This window comes from Phalacrocorax aristotelis, chromosome 3 (assembly GCF_949628215.1).
Source record: "Phalacrocorax aristotelis chromosome 3, bGulAri2.1, whole genome shotgun sequence".
NCBI classification, from domain to species: Eukaryota; Metazoa; Chordata; class Aves; order Suliformes; family Phalacrocoracidae; genus Phalacrocorax; species Phalacrocorax aristotelis.
The window spans coordinates 22,234,457-22,261,101 of NC_134278.1; the positions used below are offsets into that span (position 1 = coordinate 22,234,457).

General features: G+C 42.1%; 1 protein-coding gene across 1 annotated transcript; it reads left to right on the forward strand.

Annotated features, from left to right (window-relative positions):
• The first annotated feature begins 12,463 nt into the window (after window positions 1-12,463).
• Window positions 12,464-26,490, forward strand: ALKAL2 (ALK and LTK ligand 2). The gene is made up of 6 exons (XM_075086904.1): window positions 12,464-12,797; window positions 13,802-14,133; window positions 16,598-16,651; window positions 16,759-16,839; window positions 19,176-19,242; window positions 25,820-26,490. The coding sequence occupies exons 2-5, from the start codon at window positions 13,875-13,877 to the stop codon at window positions 19,238-19,240; spliced, it is 459 nt and encodes a 152-aa protein (XP_074943005.1). The 5' UTR covers window positions 12,464-12,797; window positions 13,802-13,874; the 3' UTR covers window positions 19,241-19,242; window positions 25,820-26,490.
• The last annotated feature ends 155 nt before the right edge of the window (window positions 26,491-26,645 follow it).

Here is a 26,645-nt window from a genome sequence, read left to right on the forward strand (position 1 = left end):
GCAAATAGGCTTTGGATAGGCTTAAAATGTAGCACCAAACTACTGTCACAACTGCTAATTCTGATTCTGGCAGATCTGGACTGCAATGTGTTTTGTATTTTTTAATGCCCTATGGTAAATTATTTGCTCTCACCCATAACATTCCTTAAGAGTGGCCATACCTGTTGAAACCAAGATTCCACATAAAATAGCATCCAGACCCTGACAAGAGGAGGCATAGGAAAGAGCATAGAAGTGCATGCATTTAATACATTTATCAGAAAAGATTACTCTTGGAATCCCCAGGAGTTCATCCACAGACAACAGAGGTGTCAGTTTTTTAAATTTAGCAGTCTTTTAGTTTTTTATTCAATAAGTTTTTCCAGTCACCTCTGAATACATTTAAATTCTACCATTTGGAGCATCCTGTGGCAGGACACTTTACGCATGTTGTAAGAACCACTTCCTATCATCTGTTTTGAAGCAAAGGCCCCCAAACCTTGTACTGGAAGACACAATCATTCCCTATTTATTACTCTTGACTTCGTAGACCTCTACCACATACCCCTTCACTTATATAACTTTGTCATGGTTTAGCCGGCAGCTCAGCCTCACACAGCCGCTCGCTCACTCCCCCACCAGTGGGATGGGTGAGAGAATCAGAAGGGTAACGCTCATGGGTTGAGATAAGAACAGTTTAATAATTAAAATAAATAAATAAAAAAAACCCAACAAAAATGCAATGGAAAACAAAACAACAAGAGGCACAAAACCCAGGGGGGAGTGGGTTGAACCACCAAAACAAACCACACACAACACAGCCACTCACCACCCACCAACCTGATGCCACACCAACCTGAGCTGCAACTGCCCCCCTTAATATACTGGTCATGGTGTCACATGGTATGGAATGAACATGCCATTGGCCAGTCGGGGTCAGCTGCCCCAGCTGTGACCCTGCCCCTCCCAGCCTCCTGCCGACGTGGCAGAGCTGGAAAGGTCCCCGACCTCCACAGTGAAGAGAATTAACCCCTTCTCAGCCAAAACCAGCACAAACCTCTACATTGAAAGTCCTAACCCACTTAGCTGTTCCCTGTACAGAAGCTATTTCACGTACCTGATAACCTCTGTTAAACTTTTCAGAACCTCCTCCAGTACTAGTATGTATTTCTGCAGTGGAGAGGGAGGAGGGAACACAGCTGCAGACAGATCACCCTGCTCTGTGGAGAGGGAAGGAGTGGTTTCCAGTGTGTTCTCTGTTCTTTTTTAAATAGTTCTTAATGTTGACTTGATTTTGAGCACCAGGATGACACTTTTACTGGAACTATCTGTTCTAATTCCAAGACATCATTCCAGAAGAATTGCAGTCAGCTCAGAGATCAATCTATGTTCTTTGTAAAATCTAGATTATTTTCCCCATATATTTTGCTTAACATTGGATGTAACTATACTGAGTTTCATCTGCAATTACAGTGACCATTCAGTCTTACAAGGCTCTTTTCTGATTTTTCATGGTCAGGCTTTCATGAATAACTTAATATCAGTAAACAGTAATACATTTTCCAAGGAATGTCTCATTTACAAATATGCTGGAAATTACCAAACTTAGCACAGGTCCCTCAAGGGCTCTACTGGTAACCTGCTTGCACTGTGAAAATTTACTGCTTACTCCAGTGTCCATTTTCTGTATTCTAGGCAATTATTTACCTATGTAAGGACTTTTGTTCTTATTCAGTAGAGCTTTATTTATGTAGGAGCCTTTTGAGAGCACTTGTTCACAGTACCAGACAGATTTCCCTAATGCATGTTGATTCTTCCAAAAAAGCACAATAGATTTGTAAGGCATGACTTTCCTTTACAAAACTGGTGTTAATAATATTGATACACAATGATAGGTAGCTAAAACCACCTGAAATATAGGAAAGCTAACAACAATGGAAAAAAAAATAGTCCATTTGCGGCAGGGCTAAGAGTGAGGAATTCTAATGCACTGAAAAAGAAATGAATCATAGCAATGAAATGGGCCTTTTAACAAGACATGAATTGTTAAATTATTAATAGTGCAGAAAAGGAACATTTATTCAATTAATACTCCTGTTCTGTCTTTAGAAGGAAGCCAGATAAGATACATGGATCACATAGGAATAAAGGAAAGATTCTTAATTCGCTAGCAACTCAGACAGATATTAGACAACATCAAAAACAGATAAGCATCTTACAAGCGCGTAAGACGTTTCCAGTAACACTTAATTGTTTGCTGACAAAATATCTGGCCTCCTGATTTTAATTTTATTTATTTATTACAGTGACAATGAAACTGTAGAAGGCTGAAAACTTATTTTTTCCTTCTGTCACCATTCAGGATGAGGAAATGGAGTCATATAGGTGATAATTGATTAGTCTGATTCCAGTCAGAGGTAAATTAATAGAAAAAGATATAAAAATCAATAAATAAAGAATTAAAAGATGTGATTCTAGTTAATCTTGGTCAACACAGATTTTACAAAAAAAATAGGCTTTGTCAATCAAGATGGGATGGAATTTTTTTAGACAATAGGTTTTTGTTGACAAAAGTAACTGCACAGATATCACATTGTTAAGGAGTTAAATAGCACTACCAATATAATAATCCAATGCCATCCTGTAGCAAAATGACAGAATGAATTAGCACTCAAGTTTACTAACAGATATACAACTGTAAATCCAGCAGTGGTGAGACTGTTGCTGGCATGCTATGAACTCTTCTGATGTTTCCTTTTACAAAAGGATGCAGTGGAAAAAAAGGGAAGGACCACAAAAAGAAAGAACATAAAAATAATGTAAGGGATGTAGAAAGTGTCAAAAGAAACATTCCAATATAAACTGGAACATGAGTCAGTTGTTCTTGCCTTGAATAACATGAAAATCTGTAAAAATGAGCAAGTAAACAAAATAACTTATCTCTGTTATCTTCCATCAACCTATGATTGATCCACTGATGTTGGAATAGTTGATTGGAGCTGGCTTCATTAAGACTTCTTCTAGAGACATAAAGTATATGTGTATTTTACCAACTGAGAGAACTAGGACCAAGGTTAATGTGGTTCTACTGAGTTAAATATCACCTGAGTTTGATCTTCTGTACATATTCCTTTGGGTAAGATAAGAAAGAACCATGAAATTTCCCTTTCATTGCAATGAAAATGTACCTGTTTTCCACATTATCTGGAGCAACTGATCAGGGCACCCATTTACCCTGCACACATATATGATCAATACTGGAATAACATTTCTTTTCCGAAGTACGCTACAAAAAACTGCCAGATCCATTTGCCATTCTCCTGGGATACACTGCTGACAGGTAACTGTTCTGCTGTCAGGGCCATCTCACCTTAAATATAGATTAAGATTAATAAAATGAAAATACTTATTTTTGCCATGAACATAAAAAACTGAATTTTTTCTGATGTTTGTTCATGCCTCACTGTTCAGAAGGGAACTGTTTGCCTATACAAGGACTTGCTTGTTGAACAGAGAGTTTTACCTTGTCTGTAGAGAAGAAAAAAAACCAGCAATATTTAGCATTTTGCTACTAAGAAATACCCTAAATGGATCATGATCCTTTAATTTCTATTCCTTCACCCACTTTCTTAGACTGAGAACTGCCTGCTACATGAAAAGAGCTAGTAAGATGTTTACAAACATGGCACTATTTCATTAGGGGAGCACTCCTTTGTTAAAAACAGAGTTCTGCGGAAATATTTTACTTTCTATCAACCCCTGACAAAAGACAAACACAGCTCCCCAGAAGGTTGCACCAAACATTGCTTCAGAGTCAGGCATCTGGCGACTTAACAGACTGAACAGCCAATCTCAAGATCAAGTTTCTTGGCACAGTCAGAAGTTGCAGGACATCATGGAGCCAAGAACACAGTAGCCTTGGGAAATCTAGTTAGATCCAAGCTTTAAAGACCCCAGAAGGCCCTTCAAGACTTGATTTGTCAGAGGTCCTGTTCCACATGTTCCCTGTGCTAGTCCTAATTCTGGGAAACTCCCCAGAGTGCTCCCACTTCTGAATTAGCTGGATGTACAATTTAGTTTTGGAAAAATCACAGGATATTCTGATATCCTGAAATTCTTTTAATATTTTTTCCACAGCCAATGTTTTTGAAGGTTTTTTAAATTTGTCTGTGAGATTGTCTCAAATCAGAACAAAGATGTTTTGAAATGTTGGACTTTTTCAAAGAATGGAAGTTCCAGATTTCATCTAGCTCCTAATCACTATTATTATGGTCAAAACCCTTTTCCTTTGAATACTATCCTCTTGCTCCTCTAACAAGTGAGGAATGGACAAAGAAAGGGAGACAAATAGCTCTGTCTGAAACAAGGGGGTTTCTTTACTCTGAATCCTGTGTTTTCAAATAGAATAACTGCAGAGGTCACAGCTGCATTGGGCAACACTGACGAGGGAACATTCTCACTCTATGACAGCCTCTAACAGAAACATCTGACTGCGATTTCTGACTTAACTGAAACTACCAAAGTGGTATTTCCACTAACAATAAACTAACACTGCAGAATAAGTAAGATGATGGGTGTAAATCGCCATATCTACATATCTACATATCTACACGACGGCAGTGATAGAAGTCCATATGCATCCCTTTAAGTAGAGACAAATTCTTTTGTATATTAGACCAAACTTTTACAAAATTTGCATACAAGAGAAATAACCTCTTGATTGAATATTTTAATCGGAAATTAACATTTTAAGACAGAAACCTTTCCCTTGTGGTATTTGTCACTAAATTGTTATAAAAATGCATGAAAACCTTCCCAGGTGATTATGCCAACTGGAAAAGGTGAAAACAATTGAACTCCTTCTGTTATCCAGGCAGAGCTCAATGTAAAATCTAAATGAATAACATAGTGAATCGTCAATTTGATTTTTGTCTTTTATGATAACAAATAGGTACTAATTCAGCAACTTAAGGCCTTCTCATAGCTATACATGTTGGTTTGGGTTTTTTTCTTCTTTAGCTGTGTTTCCTAAACAGAAAGAAGTTAGAATGAAAATTATAGAAAATACTTTTACAATATGATTTTTTTTAATATGACACTTGAACACCAACAATAAAACAAGTGAAATCCAAGTCAGTTTTCAGTTTCAGAACCATTTGGCATTAATGTTCTGTGAGACAAACTTGGACAAACCTGACATTTTAGCTTAGAATAAGACAAAAAATGTGGGGAAAAGCCCCCCAAACCTCAAATGAATAAAACGTTTTGACCTGTCTCAAAACGGTATTATTCTGTTATGTGTGAAAATATGTTCTTTAAAAAATAGACTAGTAATTTTTGGGGGAAAATCAGGTCAGGAAAGAGGCTAAAGAGAACAGTCGCAGCAGCAAAATATTCAGTATGTTATAGCTTATTAAACATAATGTATTGTGAGGCAAAGTCATTTTCTGTCTTAGGACAAAAACCAGCTTGTAAAGGTTGTATAAAATTATTTTTTAACCTTTTCTTTTCCTTTTGGCTAAAACTAAAGATATTGACAATTTTAGTCCATTGCCATACAAGATCTAAAAGATCTTGCATTTATACAGGTAATGCACATGAGGAGAAAAAAAAAGGAAAAAAGAAAAAAGAAATCTTTTTTATTCTGTTCTGTAATTAACTTGATTTCACTGTGATTCTTCCCAATTTACACTGATTCTTTGCTGCCTCCAGTGGATGCTGTGTAGAGCTGCCTGACCATAAGACATGGAACTATTTTTTTAAGCTGATTTCAAGCTTTGAAGCTGCTTTTAGAAGCTGCTGCAGTTCCCAGATTCTGATGATTATTTTATTCCAATTTAGGCCACGATGCAATAAAACTCCTGTCAGTCCCACCAACTGGTAAGAGACCCCTAAGGGATGGCTGGTTTGCAGCTGCCGCTATCCCTTGCAACATGGGTGGGACCCACGGGTTGTGCCTGTGCCAGAAGTCAAAACCAAAAGCTGCCAGGGAGGGTTCCTGGCACTGGAACTCAGCCATGGATACTGTGAAATTGTTAGAGCAGTCCCTGGCACATGGTTAGCCTGTGACAACTCTCCTGATTGATTTCCGTGTACTGTTGGGAAGCTAGGCATCCCGGGAAGCGTTCCTAATGAGTGGTTTGCGTAAGGCTGTCCTCTCACCGGCAGTAAGGATGGACAGAATGGATGTGGCCTATCCTGTGCCAGCTGGCTTAAGTGCCACAGACTTTATCAATGATCTTGCGCACATTACATTTACTGCAGATGTAGCCTGTGTATGCCAGGTCCTGGACTTCCCGCAGTTTGGCTGACTCAGGATGTTTTCTCTCTTCTAAAGGACAGCAGACTTCCATACAAGAAGAGACAACATTCACAGCCCTGGGCTAGTGGATGATTTCCTTATATTACTTCAAGTGCAGAATCAAGAAAGGCTAGGAGTTGAAATCTGAAATCTATAGACTGCTCTTTACAGTCTTCGGCTGCTCTTGAATAACTTTCTGCCTTTACTCTGGCAGGCTATTTATTTTATTACAAAGTTGGTCTTGAGGAGGCTGCCTGGGTACAACTGGGACTGCTGTACTGGTTTCTGGAAGGAGAGAACCACTGGCCAGCAGTGAGCACACATATAGTAGGCTCACTGCTGCACAGTAGTGACAGAACTGCTTACGGCCTGAAAGATAGTTTCTTAGAACCGGATTAACCTCCCACCTTCCCTTAGCCACTTATGTAGGCACAAGATCTCCACAGAGTGTGCTTGCCGGCCAGCAGTCTCTAGACCATGACCTCGCCGACAGGCCTGCTGTACATCTGATCTGTAAAAAGCCATCCAGCTGTCCACCAGAGAGTCACAGGGGCCTGCTCACTACACAGGCAGCATGCCTGCCTACTGATGACCCACAGAAGGGAAAAAGTACCTCTGCTTTTTAAAATTCTCGATGCTTGTGCTTAGTATTCAGATGCTGATAGTGAGTCATATGGGATATCCTTATGTTGCCTAAGATGGCTTTTGTTTTTCAGCATAAATTTTTTAAGAAGTGTTGCAAACACACTGTGATAGAACATTCTCAAATTTAGGCTATACTATCAAAATGCTATTGTTTATCAGCAATGGCTCTAAAAACCACACTTGATCTAACTTGTCTTCTCAAGCTAAGAACCATGTTTGGGCATGAAGGAGGAAGCTACTCTGCCTCTGAAACTACTGAGTTCTTGTGTGCACTGATGTTTTCCTCTTTCCTTTGGCACAGAGAGATGAGAACAGGCCAGAAAACATAATGCACTCTTTCAGCTAACGAGACATCAGCTAGGGCTTTTACTTGTAGTCTTAGTTTGATGTGGAAAGGCAATTTCTGCAGCTGCAGCTGTTAACTCTAAGTGAACAGATAGGAGTCAACAGTGAGCACACATATCGTAGGCTGACTGCTGCACAGTAGCAATAGAACTGCCTACAGCCTAAAATATGGTTTCTTAGAGCAGGATTAACACACTACCCTCCCTTAGCTGCTTAAAAGTTAGGGGTCTGTTCTATGTTAGTGTCCTCCTGTAGGCAACAGTCTACCATAAAGAGAGGTTGACTTGCTTCTCTGGGACATTCATCTTTACTGTGCAAAATAAAGTCTCTCTGAAAACCTAAATATGGAATAGTTCAGAGAAGTGGTCTCTGGAGATTTCAGGGGGTACACTGAAGACCATGAAAGGCAGCTAAAAAAAGTCAGACTATTCTTGTAAGACTCAGATTTCCTCCTGCTGGGTCAGTAGGATTTCCACAGTAGCTTTGCGTTGGTGCAGCACCGTTGCATTGGTGCAGCACCGCAAAGCTGACTGAAGATAATTTCGACACTGGATCAACAGCTGATGCGTTGGCCAACTCAGAGTTGTCTTTAGCCTTGAATTTAAATGCAGAGAAATGTTCTAGCCAGAAATCTGGTTTGGGTTTTTTGTTGTGTGGTTTGTTTTTTTTTAGCTTTCTACCAAACGTCAAGCTAGCCCTGGCTGCAATACTGATAAAACATTTGGGAACTGTATCAAAGTTCTTCAGTTTTGGTTGCAGCAGTGATTGATAGGATTTTAATCCTGTTGGCATTTGCATCAGGTAGGAAGTGGGGAAAGTCCTTAAAATGCTCTGTTGGCTTTAATACCCCTAACATCTGTTGAAGTTTTTGTTCTAGTTATATATGTTCTCTGGCTGATTTCAGTGCTACAGGAATTCTTAATGCCTTGTCTTTACACTCCCCGGCAGCTGTCATTGGGCATTGCCTCTGAGAGTTGGAGGCTCACAGAGATAACCAAGCCAGGTGCATAAATATTATTTTACACTTATGTACAATACATTATATTGAAAACATATTCTGCATTTTCGTAACTTGGAGCAGAGATTTTGGAAAGTGTCATCTGTTGGATGCAATGTATATATTTTTCTATACAGATTTAAGAACTATCACACATGTAGATTCCTTGTGTGTGGTCAATATTTCGGAAGTCCAGTTGCCACATCAACCGATACCCACTCAATTAACCCAACACAATTACCAGCCCCATCTCATTCATCATATTTATCTATAACGGGATTGATGTGTAACCTGAAGATTAAATACCATTTTTCTTTTGTGAGGACTGAAATGTCTGGTTTGTTAACCAACAGTGCACCTTGACTTTTTAAGATTTTTGTAAGTTGATGTGAAGTTTAAGGAAAAAAATTATTTCAAAATATTGTTTTGAGGTTCTGAGGTGAATAAAGAGCAACGCAAGAAGCATTTTTATATTCTAGTCATATGAATGTCCTCCACTGGATTTTTTTCTCCTGAGCGTACACTCAGTTCATGTATTGGTTATGAGCCTGATTTAGACAATCAGCTCTGCTCTGCAATCACTTCAGAAAATGTTGCACTTGCTTTTATTAAATATAGATAGGAACGCTCATGTCTGTTATAATCAGCTGAAACAAGAGCATGCTTGAAACTGTAGGGCTCTTAGCATGAAAATTTCACCAGTCTTAGAAGACAGAACCGAAGAGAACATATTTTCTTATTCTCATGTACACCATGTAAGTAAAAGAAGTCAAGACATCTTTCCTTTAATGACTTCACAAGGCATAATAGAACAGAATTGGTGAAAACAGTGACTAACGTGTGTTACTTAACAAAGCTAGAAATTCTGCCTGGCATTTGTTCCAAATCCCAAACGTAGTGCCTCTGTTTCATAATCTCCGAGCAAGCACGGCGCAGTACACCGGTTAAAACTATCCACCAAATACTGCACCTGATCTTCTCATTTGAGTATGCTTGCTTCACAAGGTCCTTATTTTGAAGATTATGATGTTTAAAGATAGGGTGTTTGTAGTAGCATCGTAGATTGATCTATTCATAGATTTTGATTTTAGAAATGTTCACTAACTTGACATCCTGTAAAAATAAGACAAAAAATCACATCAGGTATTTTAAAATTAAATCCACCCCTCCAGGACAAGTCAAAATACTCATTGTATAGCATTGCCTCTAATGATCTGCTCTCCCAGGTTCATGTTACTTTTTGAGACTGGGTTTCCTATCTCCCTCTCCACCTTCTTTCAAGGAAAGCCAAGCAGGTTTTTGTCCTGGCTGGGAAGGTGTGTTCATCTTTCATCTCTGCCTGAAGAGATTAAAATTTACATCTTGTAAATCCTGGAAGCGTGCTTTCTTCACCATCCTGGCTGCTTCGTGTTGGTAAGAGTAAGGCTCTTCCTGGTATCCAGGGAAGAAGTCCAAGAACCTGCGAGCGGTCATGGCAAATAGTGCACACGCTCATTTTGGAAGCCTCAGGAGTCAGATTGAGGGTGGGTGGAAGTCTCCGAGATCACAGTTTTGGCAATATATATACAGAGTAGGAGCTCGGTAGCATCTAGATGGTTAGCGTAGATGGAGCCCTAAAAAAACCTACTTAAAAAACTTAACCTGTTGGAACATTAAATTATCATCCTAAATCTGTTGGTGTGAATGTCAACTAACTCCACTGAAGTCATGGGAGCTATGACATATCTTCAGTGTAATTCAGTGTAAAACAATCGGAATAGACCCTCGCATCAGTTTCTGCATGCATAAAAAGGCAACAGACTCTTCATTTATCTACCTCATATCTCAGTTAATATCTCCACTGTACTTTGACTCTATGTCTATATTAGTAAATTTAAAGGGAATATTCCTGAGCATTGGAATAAAATTGTCTATGGCGTTAATTTGTCCTTGGCGTGTCTTTGGCCGATGCCAGCTACCCCATTCCCAGACTTATGGTGGAATTACCTCATAAGAGGTATTAACACAGTTTGTGGTAATGTCCGATGCCTCTTCAAAAGGAAGAATACTACATAAACCACATTATCCAACAATTTGCAGATCATTCCATGCCAGCTGTTATCCATGCCAGACATGTCTGGGTACATCTAACTTACTAGGAAAGACACAGTTCCTGAGTTGAACTGGTGTGTACTTGAAACACAGGCTGCTCCTTCCTTATGGGATGACGACCAAAAATGACACGGAAACAGTAGTTGTAAGCTAGGGGAGAATCCACGCAGGTGTTTAGTTGACTTCCTGAACACCTCTTAGCTCTGCAGCTGTATCTACCTTTTTTTCCAAAAAGATTACTTTGGGTGAAGGACTGCTTGAAAAGTAATTGTAGAAACAGAACACCAGGCTGTGTACTACCTGGCTCGTCTTCCATCTTCCCTATCTCCATTAGGTGACCCTAATGTGTCAATATTTGGTATGACTAACTTGTAAATATTGCCATGCCAAGTTTTGTCATGCAAAGGGCCATTCTTCCTCACTGTTGAACTGCTCATTCAATTTATTTTTTTCCCCCGAGTCTTAAGGTGACTGGAAACAAACCATGAAGCCAAAGGGGAGGTAGGATTCTGGACTTCTGACAAAGCGTTCTTTCTCAGTCTTGCCTCTGGGTGTCTTTCTTCACCATGTTGTGTATTTTTCCCACCCTTTTTTAAAAGTAACTTCATTGTGACAGCCTGGGCTAAGATTTTTGTAGCAATAGACTTGCACGCCATTTATAAATTGTTTTTAAAGGAAAGGTAAAGAATTAAGCTGTAGTTGGGGAATACAATCGCATAAAATAGGCGGCGCGCAGGCAGCGCTGTGAGAGGGGAATCATCGTTTTCCGTTCGGTCTGCCAGACAGACCCTTCTCCTCGGGTCTGCCTGCCCGCACAGCTCCCTCCGGCCGGAAGGGAGCCGCCGGCTCCGAGGAGGAGGCAGAGGGGACGACCGTTAACGGCCACCCGCCGGCCACTCGCGCGCCGCCTGGCGGCGGGCGGCGGTAGCGCCGGCCTCGAGCGAGGCGGCAGCCGCTGGGGGTCGCTGTTGCCGCCACCGGAGGCTCGCGCTACCTGCCCGCCGCTACTGGCCGTGCGGGCAGCGCGGGGCCGCCGCCCCCCCACCACCCGTGAGGCGGGCCCCGAGCGCCGCGCCCGCGGCCACCCCGGCCTCGTCGGGGGTTCGGGCAGCCGTGCCGCCGCCGCGCTAGCCCGTTCCGGCTGCCAAGGGAGAGGTTTCTCCACACAATCAAAGTAAACAGAAAAGTTCAGCCGGATCGTGTTTCACCCCGGCCGCTCCACGCGTCCCCGGGGGCGCCGCGGGGAGTGCGGCGGAGAGCTTGGGCCGCCCCGTTTCGGGGAGATGACCGTCCCAGGAGGGGTCTCGCTTTTACAGGGAAGCGCAACGCTGCCAGCGTGCTGCCGCCCCCTTCGCCGGCTCCCCTGCCCGCCACCTCCCCGTCCCCCGGGCTGACACCCTCGTCTAAGGGAGCCAGCGACCGAGGGAGCCGGCAGGGCTCTCCTGCCGGTGGCCCTGCCTTCGCCCTCCTCCTGCTCTTCCTCCTCCTGCTCTTCCTTCTCCTCACCCCACCCGGTCCCGCCGGGAGCGCTTCCAGGCAGCGCCGCGCCGAGAGCCCAGGAAGCCGCCTTGCCACCCGGGACTGCTCTTGCCAAGAATGGGCGAGAAAGGCGACGCGCCCGCCTCTTCCACCCAGACCCCCGCTCCAGCCACTGCTCCCCGGGCTTCCCGGTCGGCGGGAGCAGAAAATAGCCTTCCTCTTCCCCGGTAGCTCCCCCCCGCCCCAACACCTCCCCTTCCCCGTCGCCGCCGGGCCCGGAGTTCCCGGTAAACAGGCGGCTTCCCCGCCCGCCCCCGCCGGGCGGCCCCCCGCGGGGAACGGCGAGGAGCGCGGGGCCGGGGACCCGCCTGACGGGGAGCCGCGCCAAGGCCATGAATATTTCAGAGGCTCCTCTGCGCTTTTCTAATTAAAGGCTAGGGCGAGGCGGCCCCCCCCCCCCTTTCCCCGTCCGTCCCCATCTTCCCGCCGCCGCCCCCTCCCGCTCCACACACACACACACACACACACACACACGCTTGGGACCGTCTCCTTACGTCGGAGAGAGGCGAAGGAGTGACTGAGCCCTGCCCGGGAGAGCCGAGCGAGGGGGAGGGACGGGGGGGACCGGGGCGGGGGGGGAAGGGAGGGCGGGAAGGGGGGGCTTGTGCAAGCAGCGACGCTCCCGAGGTTGCCAAGTGGACTTTTATTGTTTTCCACCCACTTCCAAGTCGATACTATCTGCCGTCTCATGTCCATCCTATAGCCTATATAAGCGGCTGCGCCGGGGCTGGCGGCGATGGAGTAGTTTGGATACGGCGGGAGCACAGGGACGGGAGGGGGGCGGGCGGGCCAGCCGCAAGAAACTTGGACTCCCCGCCGCTCGCGGGCTGCTGCCGCCGGGGGAGAGCCGGGGAGCGGCTCCCGGGGGAAGACGCCTCGGCTTCTGGGACGGAGAGACAGGTAACGCGGCCGGGAAGGGCCAGCCACCCTCTTTCCTCCCCGTCTCCCTCCCCACGCCCCCACCCCTCCCGCCCCGCCGGGCCGGAGCGCTGCGTGCGGCGGGGACACGCCGGTGACAGCCCCAGGTTGGCGCGGGAGAGGCGCCGCAGGCAGCGCAGCGCTGCGCGGCCGTGTGCGTGGGCCGGCCGCCCGCGGCACCCCGCGCAGGGGGCAGATAGCCGTCCAGGGGCGAGCGGCTCCGGGGAGGGTCGGCGTCCCCCGCCGCGGCTGGCTGCCGCTCCCCGTGCCTGTGGCCGTGTCCCGCGCCCCTTCCCCGGGCTGGTAGGGCAGAAGGCCAGAGAACGGGAGGGCCGGCGTGGCCGTGCCCTGCCCCCGGACGGCTGCCCCCGGAGCCGCGCACCGCCCATCCCGCCGCTCCCGCTCGCAGCCCCTGCGCGGAGCCCCGCGGCGAGGCCGGGTGAGCTCCCTCGCTCCGCGGGCTCGCTGGGTGCGCAGCCGCCGCGACTCCCAAGCAAAAAAAAAAAAAAAAAAAACTTGGGCGAAAGTTGGCGCCCCCCGCACCGCACCGCAACCGCACCGCTCCACGGGCGGTCCGCGCCGCCGGCCCGTGGCCACCGCGGACCTGCTCCGCCAGGGCGGACCGGGGGCGCCCCGCCGCGGCACTCCTCGCCCCGCCCCGCTCCGCAGCTGAGCCGCCCGCCCTCGCCGCGGGGCCGCCGCGGGCGCTGCCCGGGGCGCTGGGGCCGCTGTCCCCGCGGGGCGGCTCGCCGGGGCGGGGTGGGCGCGGCGGCGAGCGGGGCGCTGCCGGCCCCGGGGGGCTGCGGGGCGCCCCCGGCCCTGCCGGGCCCCCGCAGCCCGGCGCGGGGCTGCCGGGGCGGGCTGGGCTCCGCTCCCGCGGTGTGGGACCTGCGGAGCGGTCTCCGGGCTTTCCGCCGGCGGTGTGTGTCCGATTTCACCCCCATGAGTCTCCCCACCTCCGACCCACCCTAGTTTTTCTCTTCCAGTGAAACAAGAGGCCTCCCACGGCGGCGGACCCTTCCCTTTCATCTGTTCGTACACCCTTCGGGTCAGACTGCAATGAGCAGACTGAGGTCCCCTGGGCTGCTGGGGCTGGTGCTCTTAATGCTCTCAGCAGGATATTGCAAAGAGAAAACTGACTCTGCAGACCTGAAGGACAGGCAAAGTCTCATAAATCTGATCATGGAGATCATTCAGGAACTGAAGAGGTACCACCTGGAGAAGGATAGTGGGGTGCAGTACTTCTCCAAGCATGACTATAACTTAGATCGAAGGGAAGTGGCCGACTACGGAGGATACCAGGACGAGCAGAGAGTTGGTAAGTCACAGTCCCTGACTTAGGAGATGTTTTTTTTTTCTGTAGGGTGCCTTGGTGAATGAGACATCACATCAGGTTACTAATTTTGTATCCAGAATTCACCACTCGAAATGCGTGTAGATTCCCTTTGGTATCAGAAATTGACACAGACGGCAAATCTGGAATAGAAAAGCTCCACATCTCAGAGTCTCTTGCTCTCTGGATAATGTACTCAACTGGAAGTCCAACTTCCTGTGTGTTGGCTTGAACAAAACCTGTTAATAAGAGGAAAGACCGAGATCAAAGAAATGAGGGATGAAAATGCTCTTTCTCCTGGAATTTACCACTTTCCAAAATGTGCTTGGTTTAAGTGTTTCTTGGAAACAACCGTAGCAAGAGTTCCCCTGCAGGACTCTAGTATGTCCTTACAGATCTCACACTTAGAGGCCTTTCCTGCAGCTCAGCTTCATTAAGCTTTTCACTGTGCTTGTTAGTCCCTTCTGTACTCCAGAGGTAGCACCTTTGAAATACCTGGGAACTGACACAGAGTACTCCTCTGTCCCTGTGCAAGCTCTGACTACTTTGGGACATGCCTGCAGTCATCCTCTTCATTTGAATGGCTTTTTATTAAGCTCCAGTGAAAGCTCAGGTTTGTCTGTAAGCCATTCAGGGTTGTACAGTGCGGTCCGGAAGCAGTTGTACCACGCCACATAGTGATGGATGGCGTCGTGATGTACTTCTGTGCATCCAGTTGAAAGTCGATGTGGCTTCTCCTGCCATGTCTAATTTACTGTTCCCTGTCACTCCCTACAGTGTTACTGCTGCTCATCTTACCCCTCCTCCTGAAAGCGACTTTCCGAATATTTTCCAGCAGATGTCTACTCACCTTTTTCCAAACTGGCTTTCATTTTGCTAGTGTGCTATTTATTTTGCCATTATTGATCTCATAAAGCTTCATTGCACCTTTTCTTAATTCTCATTCATATTCAAATATCCTCATGATTTGCATTTGTTGGTGGTTGTAATGAAAATGTTACTTCTTCATCTGGATGATTAATGAATATAGAAAGGAAGACAATTTTGTTCCACTTAAGATCACCATAGTGAGAACGTTTTGTTTTATAAATGTTGAAAAGTTGAAGAGGCCAGACTAAGCAGGGAGCCCTGATGAGCACAGCTCTGCATCTTAACGTAGAACACAGGCATAGTTTTTGGCCGCCTTGCATCAGCATATTGGTACAGAACATGTGATTTGTGCCAAACAGTTACCTGTGTATATAATAAACCTACTTCAGAGCAGATTAGTTGGTAGTGGTGTCATTGAGTCCTAAGCAGGATTTTTCATTCTGTTACTATAATGGAGTTATTCCCAGCAACTCTGAAAAGGAACTACCGCTTAGAGTCTTTCATTTCAGTTTTGGCATCACTTTCCCAGTGAGCCTATCCCACGGGAAATTTCTGAGTGAAGCATGTGTGTTTTTAATGCTCTTCGTGACATAATTAGGTCAAATATGATAAGGTCAATTTTACTTACACTGACTAAAGTTAGAACTAAATGAAGAATGACTTTCGAGAAGTGTCTAACCTCACAAGTGAATCAGATCTGGATGGAAATGCTCTCTGCTTTATATCTGATAAGAGGTGCCAGGGGAATGAAGAAGGCTGCTCAGGCATTTATGGTCAAATAAATAAAGCACCATGTAGTGTATCATACACAATCAGCACTAAGCTATCAGCATAGAGTTTGAAACGGAAAGCAATCAAAGATAGCTGTAAATCAGGAAGGCACAAGCAAGGGTTAGGGCTAAAATGGATTTCAGTAAACCAGTTTCATTTTGCCATCTGCTGAACACAAAACACAAGGCGGTAAACCACAAACATAGGGAGCCAGAAGAGAGCAATTTGCTTGGGATCATTTCCTGTGAATTTTATTTACTGCTGGGGGCGGGGGAAAAAGATTCCTGTAAGTAGATCGGTCCAGTCTCATGATTACAGCAGAACAATGCTTGTACAAACATACCTGTGACAAAAGAGTGGATATATTTGCATAAGAGAATTAGAAGACACTGAACCAAACTTGAATATATCTTTGGGTCTTTACCACTAGTGGGACATGCCATTTCTGAGAAACCATGAACTAAAATTTCTGGAAGAATTTAAATCTAGGTAAACATGATAATGTAATTCATAGAGAGCTAAAATCTGACGCTTAGTTAACTGTGATCGTCGTTAATGACTGCACACCTAACAGGCATTACCTGTTTCATCATCACAGTGTGTTTCACAGTGCATTTTACAGTGGCTTCTTATGTAAAAGAAATGCTTCCAATTTGGCCTACTGTATGCAAAGGACTTTTGGCCTCTGCGCATCTGTCAAGACGTAGTGGTGATGTTTGCTGGACAAACATCACCTTTCCCCATACTATGCTTGGCAAGCATAGCTCCAGTGCAGCAGAGTGACTACTATTTTTTTTCTGTCCAACAGAAATAGTTCCCAGAGATCTGAGGATGAAAGACAAATTCTTAAAGCATTTAACAGGTATGTTTTAGTTTTGCAGTGGTATCCATCATTTCACATACATACCATAAGCTGCACTCTTCCTATGAGCTGTGCTGATTCATAACTTACTTTTCTTCATATTGCAGGTCCGCTTTACTTCAGCCCAAAATGTAGTAAACACTTTCATCGGCTTTATCACAATACAAGGGACTGCACCATCCCAGCATGTAAGTGCCAAAGCCGGAGACTTTCATAAAACAACAGAAAAGTCTAAAATTGAATAGCTCTGTGAGGTCCCGGTAGTGATACAATACAAGTTAGAATACATTCCTTGCAGTGAAGAATTTGGAGTGCTCTAAAATGTACTAAGTACGCTTTACAACATTGCTAGAATAGCATCAGCATTACAGTGAGGAAAATGGAAACGCAACTTTTTCACTGCACATACACTGCGAAAAATGGCTATAAACGCTGCTTCCTCAGGTACTGATACATATGCCTCTTTGCTTCCAAACCAAAGGTGTTTGCTTTTCATAGGAACACAGGACTCTATAGTGTCAAATTCAAGATAGGACCAGAAATCCAGGTGGGGCTATTTCCTTTTCATTGAATATTTACGTAGAAAGATTTGACAGACATTTTATATTTTGACTGTTCAGCTACCCATCTACCAGTGATATTGACAGTGAATCTTTGCACAGCTTGTCTTCAGTGAATTACAAAAGTATAACTTTTGGCTTAGTTGAAAAAAAAAAAAGTGCTGATGGACACAAATAAGCAAATTCAGTTTATGATATCAGTGTTGGCAGCACAGAGAATTTAAAAAACAAAAACAAAACAAACATTGGTATTTATCAGTCAGTAGATGTGACTCCAGATTCAAACCGAGGTGGACCTGTTGAGTAAGCAGATGCTATTTTAGTACAGCCTTTTCAGAATGGAAGCACACTTTATTTTACTTGTCTGAGGTCAACCAGTTGGGTCAGTAGCAGAGCTGGGAATAGAAACAAGAGTTACAGATTCCAAGTTTCACATATTAATAAATATTTCAGCCCAATATATTTTAAAGGCATATTTGGTAAGAATTGCAGACTTTTTCCCTATTTGTAAGGCTTCAGATAAAGAATACCTTGGAAAGATAAGGATTTATAGATAATGGATAACTGTATCACATTCCGTTTGCACGGGTGGAGATGGAAGTTGTTCATATCTAGTCTGTTTTGAACAAGCAAACGGTCATACTGCCTTCTTCATAAGGCATACAATACAAACATCAGCACTATGAGTACTCCAAGCTGTGAAACTACAAACTAGTTGGTCTTAAAGCCTGAATTAGCCTTCTCCTCCTGACAGGTGACATACCTGCCAATATAATGTCTGGATAATTTTCACAAATGGCAATTATAGCACAAATATGCTGTTTGTTAGGGAGTGTTAACATTGCATCTATAGGAAACATTAGTTGTAGTTACTCATTAATGAAATAATGCCTAATGAAAATCAGCATCAGTCAGGGGGCTGGACTGACCAGCATCTCCTTAAAGTAACTTTCTTCTACACAAATGAGGTAAACAGCCTGCTCTAATTCTTCATGCGCAGTATGATGTTACTTCATTATAATATCCTGATTTCAGGTAATACTGGTAATTCTACGTAGAGGCCAAACAATAAAGAAATTAAAAGCTTCTATGATGTTGCAGCACAGCGGCAGTCAGTAAAAAATCTTTTCGTTGGCATACCTTTTAGTACTTTGTACAGCATAGTAACTTTGGCACCTAAAAAGTAATTTACTCTGCTGTCTGTCCATAACCAACTTTCACAAAATTTGCTTTTAGTTTGCTGTGTTAAAGAAAAAAAAGTCTCTGGATTAATTTTTTAGTTTTGCATTGGTTCTGCCCCTTATTATGAATGCATCAAAAAGCAGAAGGAACCTAAAATAAGAACTACTAACAATAGGACTACTGTGGAAAAACCAATTTTACTAGTTTTAAGACGAAACTCGATACAGTTATGTATGAATTTGTATGATGCGGTCACCTACTCAGGCTGGACTTAACATTCCTATGACTAGGAGATGTTATTTTTCTAATTCCACAGTTCTTCCAGGAAGAAAATATGCTGGGGAGTTGCATTACTTAATATTAAAGTTGATAGTCTTGCTCACTGAGGGCTGGATTTCAAAGATGGATGAGCACTACTTATTCCTGTCATATGGAAATACTACAGCCACGTGTTTAGATCCCACATTTAAGCACAGACACAGGTGTATACATTTTCATACATGCATACACTTGGAGAGCCTCCAAGCACATGCATGCTTTTTTTTATAGATAGGAGGTATGCAGAAGTCAGCTGCATAGTTACATGTGCCATTAGACATGGCTTTCAGTTTCGCAACTTTTACATACTTCATTTCTAAGTCTAAGGAGCTGATTTCTATACTGTTGCACACTAAGGTGTTCATGGAACTTTATTACGGCAATAATTTGCACACCGTTATCAATTTTGATATTTAAAGGCAAAATCGGTTTAGTAATCTATTTATGCTCTTTTTTCATGACAGACTATAAGAGATGTGCCAGGCTTCTTACTCGGTTGGCAGTAAGCCCCATGTGCATGGAAGGATGAAGGTAAGCTTCTTCATAGCAGTGATGACATTCTACAGTGAATTTTGTGTTTCATACATGAAAATTCATGGGAGTGTAAGAACAGTTGTCCTTTGGCTGAGGTATTTCCCTTTCAGAGTACTTGAAGAAACTGGCTTAATCTGGCAAATATTGGCAATAAATAAAGGGTACCCCCTACTGGAAGTCATGATATAAAAGTCCATGTGCATCAGCTGTGAATTATTCATAGCCGCATGCAGTTAGCAGATAGTGGATTTGTTACAGAACAAAACACAACAGCTGTAGCTTATTTTTCAAGAGTTGACTCAGTACACAATTGCCTGTATTGGCAGCGGCAGCCCTTTTATGTGTGCAGCTGTAGATCTATGGTGTACATTTTAGTATGAGTTAATATATACATAGCTATACACATGAAAGCTTTATAAATGCAGATAGGTTGCAGGTGCTTTTATAGTAATTCAAGTAAAATGTATTATTAGTAGCACTGATAAGCTAAATTTAAGCTACTCGGATTTCTTGGGGTTTTCATTGTGTTCACCTCTTATGTCTATGAGTTTATTCCCTCCCTTTTTGTCTAGATGTACCTCTAAGTCCTACAAATACTTTGGGAATTTCACCATGCACTGAAACAAAAACCAACCAAGTACTTCCAAATGATCTGTATTTCTAGAAAACTGACACATAAAAATACAAAAGGACTAATTTACATACTGTTCTTAACCTTTACCTGAGACAAAAATGTGACATCTGGCAAAGGGATAAATAATAACCCGTATGGATTTGTCAGTAACAGGTGCTGTCAAACCAAAATATTTTAACTCTGTAACAAAATAAATGTCTTGTAGAGAGAGACCGTGAGAAAAAGCAGTAAATGTTAACCATCCTGGTTTACTTTTTTAAAGCATTGACACTGTTTTGCATGGCATTCTCACAAGCAAGCTAGGGAAGGGTGATCAAGATAAACGTAAAAATGGCTGGAAAAAATTAGTTATTAGTGCTTCACTGTCAAACTGGAAAAATATATTGAACAGAGTCACACAGCTTCATTATGAGTATGGTGTTGTTCAATATTTTCATTTACAAATTGGGTGATAAAAGACAGTATATGGATGACAGTAGTGTAGGAGAAGCAACTGTGATAAAGTACAATCTTAAAATCGAAACTAATCTTGAAAACGAGCTAAATAGTTAAAAATGGGATAAAATTTAAAGGAAAGGGCAGAATTCTGAAGTCACGCCAGAGTAATCAACTGCAGAAATACATGGAAAGTCGTGAATAGCTAGACAGATAGTTCTGCAGAAAACATAGGGGTTGTAGTGGATCACAAATTAAGCATGTCAACCATGTCACACTTGAAAAAAGACAAACAACATACTGGAATTTATAAATAGAATAATTAGTTATAAAACGCTTCAAATAATCACTGTTGCTGTAATGCTGTATTTAATTAAGAATACCACAAAGACATATGGGTGCTTCTTGCAAGAGTCCAAAGAAGAGCAACATGGATGACCAAAAAGCTAGAACACTCAATTTACAAGAACAGCTAAAAGAAATTGAGATTATTTAATCTGAAGAAAAGACTACTGCAGGAAAACATGACGGAGCTATTAAATTTCAAAAAAAGTGGCTACAAGCCATTCTCTCTATCTAGTGTGGATAAATAAGACATAATTTGTTTAACTTTGCAACAAGATAGGATTTCAACTAGATATTGGAAAAGATTTTTCCAGTTGCAAGTCTAACATCCTGACTTTACACTAAATCCTCAACATTTCTTTAAGTATTTTCTGCCTGACTTCCTAAAATGAACCTGAACTAGCCCAGCTTCAAGGCAGAATATTTCTAATGTCCAATAACTGTTACATGCCTTAATTTGAAACATGCAGCCATGGAGAGGAATCTCTTATTCATACATTGTGTGTTCAGGGATGGAATCATGGAAACAATTGCATGTAGTATTAGAACAAAAAAAAGTTAGCAAATTAGTAAGTCCTTTGATCTTACTAGGAGAAATGCCAGGGATTCAACTTTTCAGTTGTAAAATCCAGAAAGCAAGGAACAAATTAGCTGTTATATGATATTCACCTGCAAAAGATAGGTGAATAATGCTATTACCAATACTAATAGGCAGATACATCAGAGTAGGGAATTCTTCCTCCCTTTCCTTAGAAAGTTTTGCCTGTATCTTTACATCCTATCACGTAAACACAAACTCATAATACGAAGGAACAGTAACTAAAATAGTTAACATCTCTCACTGGGAGTCTATTAAAAAAAGACCATCTCATTTTGCCAAACAATTCCCTTGCTCAACTAGCAGGCATGTTTCAACGTGAGTAACAAGTCTCCACTTCTGTTATTCTCCACACAGACATAAATCATTAATATCAGTACTCTTAAGCAGCCTCTGTGAGTAGAAGGGAAGTCCGTGTTCTGCCACATATGCCTTGAGATCCACAGATGTCTCTATAAAATTAAGCATCCTGCCTCCTCAAAGCTTTTCCACTGCTCCAGTTCGATTTATGTGGGTAGAACATCCACTCTCACAGAGAAGTATGATGCAGGCTTTATTTGTTTTCATCATTTCATGGACTGAACTGTAAAAAAATGGGTTCTTGTATTTTTCTGCTTATCAAACCATCCTTTTTTGCCACAAAATGCATAGCTGTCACTAGCCCAAGGTAATTTCTAGAAGTTGCAAAGTCCTGAACATAGTACCACTTACACAGAGCAAGACAAGAATTCAAAGCCATTTGTTACTTAAGATGGCACTCTGGTGTACTTATTTATAGTCTGACAATAGATAAACACTCTGGTTTGTGCCATAAGGCTACTAATTAGTATCAGTTCTAAAGCTCAGACTAACTCCCGAATATTAGATAACAAAGTTTTCTTACATGATACTACTCCACAAAAGTCTAAATTCACAATTTCTATTATGTAATGACAAATACAATTAAAAAATCTTTTTAAACTCCTATAAACTAGTAAAATAGCAGATTAATTATCCACACCTACTATTTTTTTTCCCACCAACAGATCAGATTTCCTGTTTTGCTCAGTAGCTGATTTTCATTTCATCGGAGGCTTCTGAGTAGGCTGGGCTGTAGATGAATTACTGCTTTTTGATACTTCGGAAAACTAGTAAACTAGTAGTTTTGGTGCATTTTTCAGATCCATGGACATCTGTCCATGTTTAGAGGTCAATTTGGGGGGAAGAAAAAGAAAAAAAAAAGATTTTGTTTTCATGTGTACTTAAAATGCGTTTTGGACTATTATAGCTTTAGAGCACACAAGACATTGAAACTCGGTGCTAAGATCAAACAAGAAAATAAGGTGTGAAAACAGGAATTAGGCATCTATTACTATCACAGTAGGTACCTTAGGCGGGGGCGGGTGTGTGATACAACTTACAGAGCCTTCACTTTTTCTTCTTTATCCTACATATATGTAACTGCGATCTACTGTCTTTTTTTAGAGTGTATGTTCGCACTTTGCCTGTCCCACCGATATAAGCAGTGCAGGGCCCAGTAACAGCCCTTTTACTTGTTGAGAATGCATGAGTGAAGCCAGAGCACCCTGTTATATGTTAAAAAAACCCTGAAAATACAAAACAAACTTGGAAACTTTAAATACATAAAGAGAAAACTGAAATACGACAGTAAATATCCCATTCATGTACACTAGATTATATATCCATTTTTTCCTAACTATTCTTAAACCATCATAATATTTGGGCTTTAACTTTTATTTAAAGTATTTTCTAACAATGGAAACAACAGCCCTTAATTACTTTCTTTCTCACACAGTTTCTTACTGAGTAACATCAAGCGCACTCCAGAAATGTCACTTTCATGTTATAAAAGAAATGAAGGTGGAATTAAGATGTGGGGTTTGTATGTTATTCAGTGAAGGAAGACCCTTTTTTTCTAGAAAGTATAGGTTGATCCATCATATACAACTTCCCACGACGTGTTCAATCACCTCTGCTTGGTGACAGGAAGTAGTTCCCAAGGTAACTAATTTAAGATTTTTATCAGAACTATTGCTTTGAATGAGGTAGCCAGCCAGCCTACATGGTTGCTAGTGGGGCATAGTCCAACTTTATCAAGAGGCAGTTCTGAGTTTTCCTTACTGGGGGATCTCTGTGGCTAGCACCAGAGTAACATTAAGTGCTTTATCATCTTCAGTGCATGAATCTCTGATCTGATGCTCACATTAAGCAGACTTACACCTGGGTGTTCACGCTTGCGGAAGGAATTTTTGATGTGAGCACACAGACGTTCTGCTACAAAAGCCTACTGGCACAGTATTTTAAAGTTTGTATTGATATTTAAACCACTAAATTCCTCTCTTACATAGATTAGCTTTTCCTTACAGAGTTTATCTCTACCATCACGCACAGGTTAATGCTTAGAACTGAATTCGGAAGGCTATGATATGCCTTTACAGTATCTTTCATTTGTGCTTTTAAAAATCAGAACAATTGTATGGTTTGGCTGGTTTCAGCGAATACAGCTGGCTGGGTTTGTGTTTTGGGTGTTTTTTTTCTTCTTTGCATTAGCAAAGGAAAACCATCAAATTAAAGAGGAGAAGGGAGTCGCGTGGCTACCTATGTTGTCAAGAGAGACTGCAGTCACATAGCACGCAAGATCTCCACTAAGGATACTACCTGTCATCCTTCAGCTAAATTCCAGTCTAATTTTCCTAGACTGATGCATGTAACACAGACTATGGGAAATTTAAAAAAAAAATAGTACAACAACAGATCAATCAATGCTAAAAATCTGAGGCCTTTTCAAGGGTTTCCATAACTGCCAGGGATTTAGAAAACTGCAATTTAGCTGAGCACTGCAAATCTAAGACCCACAGCTTTTGATCATGAACCCACACAAAAGCAGGTATAGATGACAAATGAGCATCCTATCCACTTCCACTTTTTCACCCTCAGTGAGCTGCATATTCCTATGAGTAATGAAAAAACTATTTATTAAATTCTCAGTGTTTAACTTGCCAGTTGTACCACACACTGATCAGACCAAAAGCGTGTTGTTGTTAAACATCACTTTTAAACATCACAGCTTAAATAGGTTATAGCAGGGGCATACATACAGAAAATTAGCAAGAAAAAGAAAATTTACGTCAGTTTCCCCTCTAAGGAAGGACATTTAAAAAAAAAAAGTATGTCCTATCTGCAAAACCAGAAAAAAAACTAAATTACATTAAGCTTTTCTGTAACATTATTACATTTCCTAATAGCTTTTAAAAGATAGCAAAACTAAATGTTTAAATACCACTAACAAGTATTTCTGTATGCACCAATAGCTCGATTTCCAATGGATTATGTCAAGTCTGACTGACTTTGCATTCAAATGATTCTATTACAAATTATACTTAAACAGTAGAAAATGTAGAAACTCAGAACATCAGAGTTCACCCTGATCGTGGGAGAGACAGATACGTATGTTCAGACAGACAGTATGAAATTTTGTACTGAAAAATGACATCAGCAGAACTCTAGTATCAGAGAACCCACTGTTTTTTACCTCCGATGTAGACTTTTGGTGCCCGTGAGACACAGAAGCTTCAGCCGAATCTGCTCGCATGTCAGAGCAGTGTCTTTCACATGTGCAGTTCCCGTTGACTAAGAAGACATGGTGCATTTTCACTTCAAAATAAGGGCATGAAGAGGTTGTCTTAGAGACTCATGTAACTGGGTAGAAAGATTTGCAGCATTCAATGGTCACCTGTCTAGAAAATGCAAAAAAAAGAACCCAGAAGCTACCGGAGAGAGGATGGATTTCTAGATACGTACATAAGCAATGTGGAAACCTGCACTTTCCTGTCAGTGATCTTGATACCAGTGTCACAGAAGCGGTTTTGATTTCATTCCAAGAAACTATTCTGGGAAGAGTTAATAGAACAGGCAGCAAATGGAACCACTGCAGCTCCTACTCAGTTTGTGTTGCCTCAGTGTTTGCAGGTCCCAGGGACTATATTTATATGACCAAATCTCAGAAAGTTACTTCTACTTGTCTCTTGTTTATATGAGTCCAAGTTTCTTCACTAATGGGCCCAATGAAATATCAAATCCTTCCTAGATCCTTCAAACCTTACCTTGACAGATTTATATTACTGGACATCGTATCAACTGCTTCCTGACGCCAAGACATTAAGTCCGATGTTTGCAATCTGTTAATACTGTCCTTGAGGTTTATGCACGTTTTGACTTCACAGCTGCACTCATGGGAACAGGCTAAACATACCTATGAGGACATTTTGAATAGGTAGAATTGTATTTTCCAAATCTGTCTACTAAAATGAACCACCACAAAATGTGACAATTTCCAAAACTTTCAGCCTTGGTTAACAAACAAAACAGTAATTTAGCAGTCCGGCTGATACGAACTGAGCTGAGCTAAGTCCGAAATGCACTACTGGGTTTTTCCAAAGTTATTACTGAATTCTCCAGTTGTATTTACTACTGTATATGTGTAATAAATACATTCTTAAAGACGTGTATGTGAGGATAAAACATGATGAAACACAAATTTCTTCTTTCTTTTCATCCACCAGACATTATTACCACGAAAAGAAACACCAAGAACCAAGAGAAGTGCCTTGGAAACCAACAGGGAAACAGAACTTATTACCTTTATAACATATTCCATTGTGAACAAGAGATTTATTTTTGCAGATTGACAGACTACTTCCCATAATTCTTTTAACATGCATTTTGTATGTCGTCAAGTTTGCAGATTGACATTCTTTACAGTAGCATAACTGCCAGTAGTACCTGATGCTCCATACTTAAAAACACACTTTATTAATGATGTGTAATGCTGCCAAAAGTTATATAAACACAAATATTTCACCAAGAAAATTGATGTTCTGTTGCTTAATTCTACAATTTTAAGGAATGTTTGTATATCTAGAACTACTAAAGATCTGCTCCACAGTAGTTGTGGTCACTTGATATCCTTCATGCTTATGCAATTTTTTAAAAGTTTGGTTAAAACAGACTTGCATTGGGGTCACATTGTACCCTAGGAGTACAAATCGCATGACAAACAGGAACGTAATTCCAAGTAGACATATTTTTTTGGGACAGTGGAGCATGGATTTTCTACACAAACACAAGCTGCCATTAATTTACTTTATATAATAAATGTATAAAACATTCCAGCGAACGTGCAATATGTAAATACTGTAAATAACAAGCGTAAGTAATAAAGTGTTTGGTATTAAGTTGTTCTCGGTTTGCTTTCTGTTCACTGAATCCGGAATTTGATAAACAAGCTACCTTCCAGAGACTACTATCATTTATCCACACTTGGAACCTCTTTACAGTAAGAGTTTGGTAGAGCAAGAAAGAAAGGTGATTTGGACACTTCCTATGGAT